At 44.8% G+C, this 12,621-nt stretch overlaps 1 protein-coding gene across 3 annotated transcripts in view; it reads right to left on the minus strand.

Annotated features, from left to right (window-relative positions):
- ENTPD1 (ectonucleoside triphosphate diphosphohydrolase 1) overlaps positions 1–12,621 on the minus strand; it is a 75,266-nt gene that overhangs the window by 32,739 nt on the left and 29,906 nt on the right. Inside the window, exon 2 of one of the 3 annotated variants that reach the window (XM_084846680.1) lies at positions 2,312–2,444. The exons of the other annotated variants lie outside the window; for them this stretch is intronic. Within the exon in view, the coding sequence (XP_084702806.1) occupies positions 2,312–2,336 (25 nt within the window). The 5' untranslated portion in view covers positions 2,337–2,444. The remainder of the gene's footprint in view (positions 1–2,311; positions 2,445–12,621) is intronic. 3 annotated transcript variants of the gene reach the window in all.

The raw sequence follows: 12,621 nt of genomic DNA on the forward strand, positions 1-12,621 counted from the left end.
GTGGGTTTTTACTGTTGGGAGAGAGGGAGAATAACAGGAGGTGGGTTGGCCTTGAGAGGGACATAGGGTTTGGTGGCTTGAGGGTTAGGAAGGACTCTGGGCTCTAGCTTTGTGGGTGGATAGATTCCCTGGGAGGTGAGGGGGGGTAATTATTATTTTAGGGCGCAATCCTATGCATGTTTAGACAGAAAAAAGTCCTGCAACTCCCAGCATTCCCCAGCCAGCTTGCTGGGGAATGCTGGGACTTGTAGGACTTTTTTCTGTCTAAACATGCATAGGATTGCACTCTTAAAGACTATCATTAGATTGGATAGAGTAGGCAAGGAATTAATACAAATGTGAAACAACAGTTCTTTACCACATGGTATACTGACTAACTTGAAACGTCTTATCCTTTGTAAATAAAGTTGGATTTTTATTTTGTTAATACAAACCATGTCATTCTCAACCATGCCAATTCTCAGTCTGGGTAATAACAGGAAAAAAGTTTTATGATAATAAGAATGTAATAAGTTACAAGCCATAATATCTATATACACACACATAGAAACTGAAGGTTCTCTCCTGGCTAAGAGGAGAGTGGTGGCAGTGACAGTTTTGAAGATTTGTAAAAGAAAAGAGGTTTTCTTTTACAAATGGGGTTGGACTCGATGGCCTTGTAGGCCCCTTCCAACCCTACTATTCTATGATTTTCTCAGCAGTAGGAGAAAAACACCTCTGTAGTGGATTTTGAGGTTATGGTTGTATCCCTTCCTCACACACTCACTCTCTGGTTTTCCCTAAAGGAAGAGGTGAAAGAAATATAAAGGTATTAAGGATTCTAGAGTTAGACTTTGTACCTGATGCTGTGGAGATTTTCATGAGGAGTGGTGATAAGTTAATAATCACATATGGGTAAAGGGTGGATATGCTACAAGTATGTATAAATTTATGCAGAAAGTGTAAATAAAATAAATAATAAAATTTCATGATCCCCCCCCCCCACATTTTCCATTGGCACTGATGGACACTCAGGGCTCTGGTGAATAGATCTGGGGCCCTCGGAAATAGATTCAGGCCCAGGGTCAGGACCTAACAACATCTCAGCAGCGGCCTGGCAGCTCCTAATGTCAATAATATGAGCTCTGTCCATGGCACCTCTCCATTGGGATGTGAGTGACCCATTTGAGGAAATGAGGCAGTTGTCCCAGGTGTTCCTTAGATGATGTTGCCATGAGGATATGTTGGAGAAGGGTCTTGTGGCTGGAGTGTAATGAGTATGTCACGAGAGGAAGGGGTACTGGGCGAAACTGCTTTGGTAGCAGAATTAGTAGCAGAATTCCTGTTATTTTCAATGCTTGCAGAATTCCACCATTGCATCTGTGCCAACTGTTTTGTTACAGGAATATTTTGGCAATGGAATTCACTGACAATAGATGTAGTGATAGCAACTAGTTTAGATGGCTGTTTAAAAAGAACTGGGAATAAAGTAAACCAAACAGCAACTTCAGGGGCACATAGAAACCAGGTGAGGGCAATTTTTGCTAGGAAACTGGCACAGGACTCTAATGCAGATTGAAAGCATGTTCTGGATTGGGGCCCTGCCTAGCTATTTCTCCTTTCAAATAAAAACAGCCAGCTTAAGTACATTTTAAAAATGTGCTTACATTTAAATTTTAAATTTGAACATAATGTATAATTTGGCCCTGAATCATATTCAAGGGCAGTCCCATGTAGTGCACATCATGGTAATCTATTTGGAATTCAGCAGGCCATAGATGGGAAGTAGCTAAAGCTACTGTATCCACTTATGCATTGTCAAAGAAGAGGAAGTGCATCATTACAAAAGAGGACACCAATCTGTGTAACGTTTTCAAATGAAAATGTATATGTATAGGTGCAAGAGACAATAATTGTTATTTAAACTGAAATACAAGACCTCTCACCATAGTGGGAAGACTGACTAGGTGACCTGACTACCTGCTCAGTCTGCTGTCTGGGTGCTAAGTGTTGATGGGCAATTTCAAGGCCCCCACTGCTCTCCCCTTCTTATGGTTCTTTGACTTTCAAACCAGACTTGGATTGGGCAGCCCATCAAACAGAGGACACCTTCAAACAGAGGACTATCCTCTGTCAGCTTTCCAAAATGAAGGACTGTCCTCTGTAAAGTAGGATACCTGGCCACCCCAACCCACTTTATAGTAGTGTGTACCACTAGCAAACCAGCCAGGGCTAAAAAAATTACACAAAAACATATAGACTCTGCTGCTGGGCAAACCATCTTAACCATTTCCTCACTGCTGCGAAGGCTATAGAATCCCATGATCCTTACACTCATCAGATAATGAATTTTTCATGCTTTTATGTCTTGATAGTCAAACAAGGTTTCAGAGCCAACACTTCTGGACAATTAATTTCTCTCTTGGGAAGTGGAGTCGCTGAGTAAACAGACTTTGCATGAGTAACTGGAAGAGGAAAAAGAATGTGTGTAAAAAAATAAAGAATATTTCCATAAATAGAAGCTCTTCCTCTGATTTCCCACTCTCTGTTGGGGTTCCTCAGGGATTTGTTATTTGCCTTCTTCCCTCTATATTATACACTATCCCTGGGTGATCATCAAATTCCATGGGTTTCAATATTTATTTATGTATTTATTTGTTGGATATGTATACTGCCCAACTGGCAAATGACCTCAGGGCACTTTAAAACATAAAACAAAACAACAGCAAAATAACCAAACAAAAAATACAACAAAAAGTATCAAAATAATACAGTATTAAAATTAAAACATTAAACATGTTTAAAACATTAAGGAGCCAGCATGAAAGCAACAGATGTAAATGTTAAATGTTTGCTTAAAGAGGAATATCTTAACCTGGTGTCTGGATGTATACAATGACAACACCAGGTGGATCTCCCTGGGAAGGGCATTCCGTAGAGGGGGAGCCACTATAGAGGAGGCTCTTTCTCTGGTAGCCACACTGTTGCACTGTTGTGGGTGGTGGCACTCAGACAAGAGCCTCCGAAGATGTTCTAAGCAATTGGGCAGGAATGTATGGGAGAAGGTTCTCCTTCAGGTAAACTGGTCCCAAAGCATTTAGGGCTTTACAACTCAGCACCAGCATTTTGAATCAGGCTTGGAAACTGACTGGCAACCAGTGCAGTTTCCGTACTACCTCTGCGCAAATGACATCCAGCTCTATCTCTCTACCTCTTAACTATCCCCCCTCACTCCATTCCCACATCTCCAACTGCCTGATATCTCTGCCTGGATGCTTCATCACTGCCTCAATCTCAATGTGTCCAAAACTGAATTTCTCATCTTTCCTCCCAAGCCTTCCTCTCCTATTATGCTTTCCTTATCCACTGACAATTAAGAAGCACGTAGCCTTGGCTTTCTCTGTGGCTTCTCTCTGCCCTTCATTCTTCATATTCAGTCCCTAGCCAAGCTGTGTCACTTCTCCCCCTATTATATTGCACGAATACAAAAGAGGGCCGTCTTGGTAGTTGCTCTCGGGCTCTGGAACTCCATGCCAAGGGAGACCAGGCCAGCTCCATCTCTGTTGTCTTCTGCCAGCAGGCAAATATATTTTTATTCAGGTAGGCTCTTGGCCTCTAAGTTGATGTGTTCCTACATAGGTTTTCATCTGGCAGGTGCTGATATTTTGTTCTTATTGGTGTGTCTTTATTGGATGTATTTTTATTTTATATATTTTAATTTTCTAATTATGACTGCTATTTTATTTGTATTTTATGATACTTTGAGCACCAATTTTAGTGAAAAGGTGAGACATAGATTTAATAAATCAATAAAAACATGGCTCTTCCTGTCTGTCCCTGTGGCAAAAACTCTGGTCTGTGCCCTGGCCATCTCTCATCTAAAACTACTGCAGTCTTCTCTTTGCTCTTCCATTGTCTCACCTTGATCCCCTCACATCCATCCAGCATTCTGCTGCTGAAAATTATTAACCTCTCTTGTTGCCTTGATCACATAGCGCACCCCCCCCCGGTAAATCCCTACACTGGCTTCCTCTCTTCTCCTGGATCCAGCACAAACTCCTGGTCCTTACCCTCAAAGCCTTTTGTGGCCTTCCTCCCTCTCTCCCTTAATCACTCTGTGCTTATATCCCAATACACCCTGCATACCTTCTTCGCTCCTCCAGCTCCACCACCCTCAACCACCCAAAGGAATCCTGCTCCCCTCAAAGATTGCCATTTCTTCCTTGCTACCTTTGACAACACCCTATATTTTGATATAGCTCAACAGTGCCCTCTAAAGTATCTGGTTAATTGGCACCATGCTGAGAAACCAGAGTAGGCCCTGTCTGACATTTGTTCCTCAATATGCATCCAAAATTTAAGTTATTTTAGACCTTGCTTTGTCAAGTTAGAGTTGGTCTGCTCTTTTATCATTCAAGTTTAGGGTGGTTAAGAAGGTGGGTTAAGCCACTAAGGGAGCAATCCCATGCAGATAGGCGACCGCCTCCGAACTCAGAGGCAACCACCTATCCAATGCAGGGTGGACAGAGCACGGAGGGATCTTCTCCGCGCTCCAGCTGCCCTGCATTACCGGCTAGATGGACAATTTCAGCTGTCTAGCTGGAGCAGTTTAGGGCTGGGGGATGGGGATGGGCGGCGCATAGGAAGCCTCGTAAAGGCTCCCTGCCCCCAGGAATGCCCCCTTTTGTCCCGCTCCATGCTGCTCTTATGAGCCCAGAGCCCAGGGATGTCCTGTGCCACTTACGAGGGGGCATGGAGGGGGCGATGAGGTGGTTCTCAGGGAACTGACCAATCCTATGGCTGTCTAGCCACTGTCTAGCAGCCATAGGATTGCGCCCTACGTAATTTTATCCTTTGCTGACTAGAGCACTGACATCAGAAATGGATGGTATTGCAGTACTGGACCAAACAACACTTAGTCTCTGCTAAGGGGCTAGCTTTACGAAACTCAGATTCCCATAAAAGTGAGAGTTGGCTCACTCTCTGACCATCTTCTCTGCACTGAACTCTGCATATGCTCTGAAACCCGAGATTCTATGTAAGTAGGTAACACGTAACTAGCTAAGTTAGAATTCCAAATAAAATCAATAAAGTAAATCTATGTGTGTGATTGCTGTCTTCCCTTTTTTTCTTTCCTCCTAAAATAAACTCCTTTTTTTATATGTGGCTTTTGGTTGCATTGCCTTAAAAGGGAATTTCCCACTAAAACCTTCCCCATGTGAAGGACTGCACAGTTACAAAGCTATTGCTTGTGTTCTTAGAATTTTCACAACATTTTTGTTAAGTTCTGTGTTTCTGGGTTTGGGCAGGTAAATCCAAACTACTTTTCTTTTTTATGTTTTCCTAGGTGTGGGCTGAAGGGGGAGGCCCTTGACAGAACAGCTTAGAATTCCCCAAGCAGCTGGACAGACTAGGATATACCAGGAGCTTCAACCTGAGTGTTGGTAGCCTATCTTAATTCAATTTCAGGGGAACCCTTGTAAAGAAGGAGTCCACCAGTACAGAAAGTCATTCCTCCTCCCAAATCTATAACATGCTTGGAACTGCCTCCCAGAACACCTGTGTGATGCCACCACTTCTACTGCACTCAAATACCTTCTTAAAACCCTCCTTTTCTGTGCATTTGGCACAACCCCCTAATTCCCATGCACTACTGTAACAACTTGCAACTAAGGGTGCTTCCAGACGGAGGGGTCCTAGTGCTACCACTCAGAAGACATTGTGCACCTCTTCCATCTTTTTCTTTTTAATAGATTTACTGCGATAAGAAAAAGATGGAAGAAACAGTGGGAAAACATGGTATGGTTATGTGTTGAAGATGACGACATCTGGATGCCCCACAGTGTTCCGTGAATGAGGGTGATGGTGTGATAAAAGCCCCATTTGGAAGCAACTCCAACAAGAAGAAAAAGTGGAAGACAACAGAAGAAGCCAATGTGGCTTCACAAAACGCTTAAAGATGACCTGAAAACAAAAAAGGACACATATAGGAAGTGGAAAGAAGGCCAAGTAACAAAGGAAGAGTACAGGCAGGTAGCACAGAATTGCAGGGATGGCGTCAGGAAGGCTAAAGCTGAGAACGAGCTGAGGTTAGCGAGGGATGCTAAAAACAACAAAAAGGCTTTCTTCAGCTACGTGCATAGAAAAGAAAGAGGAAAGAAATGGTGGCTCAGCTATTATAAATAAGGATGGCAAAACAATAACAGATGACAAAGAAAAGGCAGAGGTGCTCAATTCCTACTTTGGCTCAGTCTTCTCCCAAAAGAGGGTCTATGACCCCGCTGGCAAAGGCGAAATACAGGCTGAAGGGGCAGGATTGCAGCTTGAGAGCGATAGGCATATGGTCAAGGAACACCTAATTACTTTGAATGAGTTCAAATCTCCAGGGCCAGAAATAAAGGAACTGGCAGAAGAACTCTCAGAACCGCTGTCTATTCTCTTTGAGAAATCATGGAGGACGGGTGAAGTGCCAGATGACTGGAGGAGGGCTAATGTTGTCCCTATCTTCAAAAAGGGTAAAAAGGAGGAACCTGGGAACTACAGACCAGTCAGTCTGACATCAATCCCTGGGAAAATTCTGGAGCAGATGATAAAGCAATCCATCTGGAAGCACCTTGAAAACAATGCAGTGATTACTCAAAGCCAACATCGATTTGTCAAGAACAAGTCCTGCCAGATGAATCTGATCTCATTTTTTGATCAAGTCACCTCCCTTGTGAACCATGGGAATGCTGTAGATATAATATACCTCGACTTCAGCAAAGCTTTCGACGAAGTGCCCCATGATATCCTGATGAGCAAACTAGCTCAAAGTGGGCTAGATGAAACAATGATCCTGTGGATCCACAGTTGGCTACAGAATCAGACTCAAAGAGTGCTTATCAATGGGACCTTCTCAAACTGGGAGAGGTAACGAGTGGGGTACCGCAGGGCTCAGTCCTGGGCCCAGTGCTCTTCAACATTTTTATTAATGACTTGGAGGAGGTGCAGGGAATGCTGATCAAATCTGCAGATGACACAAAATTGGGCAGGATAGCTAATACTTTGGAAGACAGAAACAAAATTCGAAGTGATCTTGATAGACTGGAGCACTGGGCAGAAAACAACAGAATGACATTTAATAAGGATAAATGCCAAGTTCTGCACCTAGGAAAAAGAAAACAAAGGCACAGTTACAAGATGGGGGATACATGGCTCAACAACACGACAAGCGAGAAGGATCTGGGAATTGTTGTTGATCACAAGCTGAATATGAGCCAACAATGTGATGTGGCTGCAAAAAAGGCAAATGCTCTTTTGGGCTGCATTCATAGAAGCATAGCTTCCAAATCCCGGGAAGTACTAGCTCCCCTCTACTCAGCACTGCTTAGGCCTCATCTGGAGTACTGTGTCCAGTTCTGGGCACCACACTTTAAGAAGGATGCAGACAAACTGGAGAGGGTTCAGAGGAGGGCAACAAAGATGATCAGGGGACTGGAAACAAAGCCCTATCAAGAGAGACTGAAAGAACTGGGCATGTTTAGCCTTGAGAAGAGAAGACTGAGGGGAGATATGATAGCGCTCTTCAAGTACTTGAAAGGTTGTCACAGAGAAGAAGGCCAGGATCTCTTCTCGATCATCCCAGAGTACAGGACACGGAAGAATGGGCTCAAGTTACAGGAAGCCAGATTCCAGCTGAACATCAGGAGACACTTCCTGACTGTTACAGCAATACGACTATGGAACCAATTCCCTAGGGAGGTAGTGGGCTCTCCCACCCTGGTGGTGTTCAAGACGAGGCTGGACAGCCATCTGTCAGGGATGCCCTGACCTGGATTCCTGCACTGAGCAGGGGGTTGGCCTCGATGGCCTTGTAGGCCCCTTCCAACCCTACTATTCTATGATTCTATGTTTCACCCTAAGCCTAAGCAAATGCCAACGAAACAACCAGATACTGCTTCACTGTTACCCCTGCCTCCCCTTCTGTGCGTTGCTCTGTTGTTTTCCCTGCACTTAATTTTAGATTACAAAAAACACAATCAATCAGGGTATTCCTTGTGACATTTCTAATGGAAGATAATCTGCAAGGAAACTCTTTATTTTATTTTTTATTAGAGCAGGATGCAAAACAAAATGGTGGAAAATTCCCAATAGCCTTCCTGATAATACATTTGAAGGGTGAGATATGAATCTTAATAATAAATCAACATACTGCCCTTTCACAATGGCAAGCAATTGACAATTCGGGTTTGGGGTTGCCCATATAATTCAGGACCAAAAAATCTGTTAAATTATGAATACTTTAAGCCATTCACCAACATCACTGTATGCAAGGGGTACTTTTTTCCTGTGCAGTAGGGCACCATGCACATGATAAATAGGCCACTGTAATTGTTCCTTACAAGTCAAACCCATGACTTCACACAGTACCACAAACCCTCCTAATGTAACTTGAGCAGCAGGAAGCAAAAATCAAAGGCAATTCATTCATAGAGATGTTCCATTCCCCATACCCATGGTATAATCCAAGCAGTCTCCCAACCTATCCAGCCAAACATCCATGCAAAATAGATATCTTCAAGTTAAAGACTCAGGGCAGTATCCAAATGTGTCATTCCATTAGCACAAATGGTGTTGCGCTAGCAGAAACTAGGTTCTGAACTATGTGCAAGAGAAGAATCCAACTAAAGTTATGTTTGCGTAAGTGCAGTTACGCAAGCGATTGTGCATTATGCTTGTGCAACTTGTTGCACCTTCTGCTTGTGCAAGTGGTTGCGCAACTGCTTGCACAGCCAGTTGCGCAAGCATAGTGGGCAACCGCTTGCGCAATGGAAACGTTCAGCAGAGCTCCGCTAGCGCTATTTGGGTGTGCAGAATGGCAGCACTGGATACTGCCATCAGGCAGCAGAGTAAGGGCTGAGCACCCCAAGGCTCAGGCAAGCTGCAAATGCACAGCTCCAACCTGGCTTTTCAGAACACTGGCTTCCTGCAGCTGTATTAAAACAGCAGCACCTCAGTGTGCCTTTCTTCTCTGTGTACTTTGCTCTTTCAAGCCTAGATGTGGCCTCCTAGAGTTCATCCTCCATAATGGGGCTTCCAAGGATCTTAACTGGTTAGTCATGTATGTTGCACAGCATGAATATCCTGCTCTGTTCTGCCTATTTCTTGCATTTCCACTCCAAATAGCCATGAACAAGGAGTCCTGAAGTATTTTTAAACAAGAAGCAGGGGGGAAAAACAGCCAAGGACAAGAGCCTATTGTAGGGCAACAGATGAAAGTCTTTATACAACTGAGCAAGGAAGCCCCACATTACAGCAGCTCAAGAGTGGAAAGAAAAGCAGATCTTGAGAAAAGGTTGCCAATTGAAGTGGGAAGATTTTCCTTCTTTGTGAATGAGCTCTTATACAGAGCTCTACTTGTTGTCCATGAGTAACAGGTGCAGTGATGACATTTTGAAATGGAGATAGAAGTCCAGGAGTTTGGAGCATCTTCTTCAGGAATGGTTTGTTTGTTTGGTTTAGATTTAACGCCTGCCTTTCCTCTGACGAGCTCAATGCCAGTTAGGTACAGTACCAGGAATTGGAGCTAGATGGCCCTTGGGATTCCCTCCCAGTAGAGTGACCCAGAAAAAGTCAGAGAAAGTATATAGTGTGACACACGTGTTGAAACAGGGCTAGCCTTATTATTAGGCAGAGTGAAGCAGCCACCTCTGGCAGATGGTTTGGGGTGTCATCATGGAAGGACAGCAAATGATTAGTCATTTAACGTATTACTGTATTTCTACTGCCAGAGAAAGGGTGAGGTGTTTGTGGGATTTTCTGCCTCAGATGCCAAAATAACTTGACTGGCCTTTGTTTGTTTGATTTACGTATATCTCACCTTTCTTCCATCATGGAACTCAAGGTGGCTACATGTGGTTCCCATGTGGTCTCCCCTGACCAGACTCAAACCTGCTTAGCTTTAGCAAGGTGGCTGCCTCATGTACCTTCAGACTATGCCCTAGGACCCATGCCCTGGCCTTGGGTACTATGCACCTTGACTGGGGCTGGGAGACACCATTTTCTGCTCTGCCTCAGGCATCAAAATGTCTTGGGCTGGCCAGGGTGTAACTATAAGACTTAAAGGGTCTGTCCCTCTAAGAATCCCTATATCTGCTAATGGAACAGCTACACTTCCCCAAAGCAGATCCATCTTTTCCTAAGCATCCTTCCAAATACATACAAAGGAAAGGGTCAGAAACATTCCTTTGCTTCACCTTTCCATTGTACTTCTCTAGGTTGAAAATGTGTTAATAGCTGATTTCCATGTCTAGCAATTGGATCTGGCAGGCCCACCAGGGTCAAATCTGATTGGAGGGTCACTTTCCTTCCTGTCAATACTCCATTCCCCAGTCCCCACTGCAAATTCCAAAGGTGGAGCTGTTTCCTATGAAATGTCAGCTATCATCAAGTATGGGGGGGGGGGCACACCCCTACATCTTGCAAGTAAGTTTGCTGGTCTATGTAAGTTTGCCTAGTTTAGGGCTAATCAGAGAGTGTTTTATTTCTTTCCAATGCTACCAGCTTGATTCCTCCCTTATCCCTTAGCTTTAGTTTTAATAAAATTTCTTAGTTGAAATCTGGGGTTTGGTCACTCAGAGAATATTCTCACATTTACTAGATCGCTTGGTCTTTCAGAGTACATGCTTCGGTATAAGCAAAGAGACTGGGCTCTGCTTCACTGTGATGGGGAGAGAGTAAAATTGCCCCTTCCAGATACACACCTGCAGGTTTTGGGTTTCCTTCTCCCGCAAAGCCAGGGAAAACAGAAGGGTGGTGGCACTGCTAAAGACAGATGGAGCACTGCATACTGCCTTGCCTGGCAGCACTAGTGGATACAGTCCTCACCCATAGACCCGGTTCGCACGATCACCGCAAGCCACTGTGGGTTAAGCCATGGTGGGTTGCAGCATATGTTGGCCACCATTTTGAATATGTAAGCTGCAGTGGGGGTGTGCTGTGGCTTGTTGTGTCATACAAACCCAATAACCCCTGATGCCTGGGTTCGCACAACACACAGCTTGCAAAATGGCAACCAGTGAGTGTCATGGAGCCCCACAGGTGAATTCACCTAATTCTGGTTTGGGTGTTGAAGTTCAGCACATCTGGAGGGTGCTGGGTTGGGGAAGGCTGCTATATAAAGTGAGGCCAAACCCTTGCTCTGTGACACAAGAAGGTGAAATACAGAGCCAAAAAGCCCTCTACTGTACCCTCTACCACCTCATTCTGTTGCATCTATAGACTAGGCCCAAGTGTCCTCTTCACCTTCTCTGGCACAGAACTAGACAACTCTCATCGCACATAATTGCATGAACAAGGAGGTCCTGCCAAGCTATGTCTGTCAAAGGCCCTACTGCTGTTTCCATTTTATTTATTTATTATTTATTAGCCACCCATCTGGCCGGCTACCCAGTCACTAGGGAGGGAACTCCACAGAAAAGGCCCTCTCCCTAGTCTCGCCAGCCTCTGAATGTATATTGAAGTCCCCCAACACCAACAAGTTAGGGGACTGCACACACAAATCAGAGACCACCTCAAGCACCTTGGCCAGGGAGTCTGTTGTGCAGTGGGGTGGACGGTACACAAGCAGAAACCCCAGACTGCCCTTTGGGCCCAACCTCCAATACATGCAATCAGCAACCCCGGTCTCCTGGAGAGGGAGTGTGGTGAGGACCAAGGACTCCCGGCAGATTACAGCCACTTCCCCTCCCTGACCAGCCCTTGGCTGCTGTGCATATGAAAATCCAGCTGGGCAAATGGCTGCAAGAGTGGGAGCAGCGGCCTCATCTAGCCAGGTCCCTGTAATACATGCCAGCACTGCACCCTCATCCAGGATCATGTCATGGATGAGAGATGTTTTATGGGCAACGGACCTGGCATTACATAGCAGCAGACAAAGGCCAGAAGATGGAGTCACACATCCCTCAGCCATTCTTCGATTCTGGACAGGCCTGGAACGGGACAGATATTACGCATCTCTCCTCTGTTCCCCCTACCTGGCATGGCCTGCCACTAGCGCTCTGCCAGCATCTGCTACCCAATCTTGGTATGTTCTGGCCTCCAGAACTCTCCCCACTACCTCCGCCAGGTGGACACGGATTTGTCAAGAACAAGTCCTGACAGATGAATCTGATCTCATTTTTTGATCAAGTCACCTCCCTTGTAGACTACGTGGGACCGTAGACATCATATACCTCGACTTCAGCAAAGCTTTCGACGAAGTGCCCCATGATATCCTGATGAGCAAATTAGCTCAAAGTGGGCTAGATGAAACAACGATCCGGTGGATCCACAGTTGGCTACAGAATCGGACTCAAAGAGTGCTTATCAATGGGACCTTCTCAAACTGGGGAGAGGTAACGAGTGGGGTACCGCAGGGCTCAGTCCTGGGCCCAGTGCTCTTCAACATTTTTATTAATGACTTGGAGGAGGAGGTACAGGGAATGCTGATCAAATTTACAGATGACACAAAATTGGGCAGGATAGCTAAAACTTTGGAAGACAGAAACAAAATTCAAAGTGATCTGGATAGATTGGAGCACTGGGCAGAAAACAACAGAATGACATTTAATAGGGATAAATGCCAAGTTCTGCACCTAGGAAAAAGAAACCAAAGGCACAGTT

This window comes from Heloderma suspectum, chromosome 3 (genome assembly GCF_057233095.1).
Source record: "Heloderma suspectum isolate Gila_16-S chromosome 3, 16-S_ref, whole genome shotgun sequence".
NCBI lineage: Eukaryota > Metazoa > Chordata > Lepidosauria > Squamata > Helodermatidae > Heloderma > Heloderma suspectum.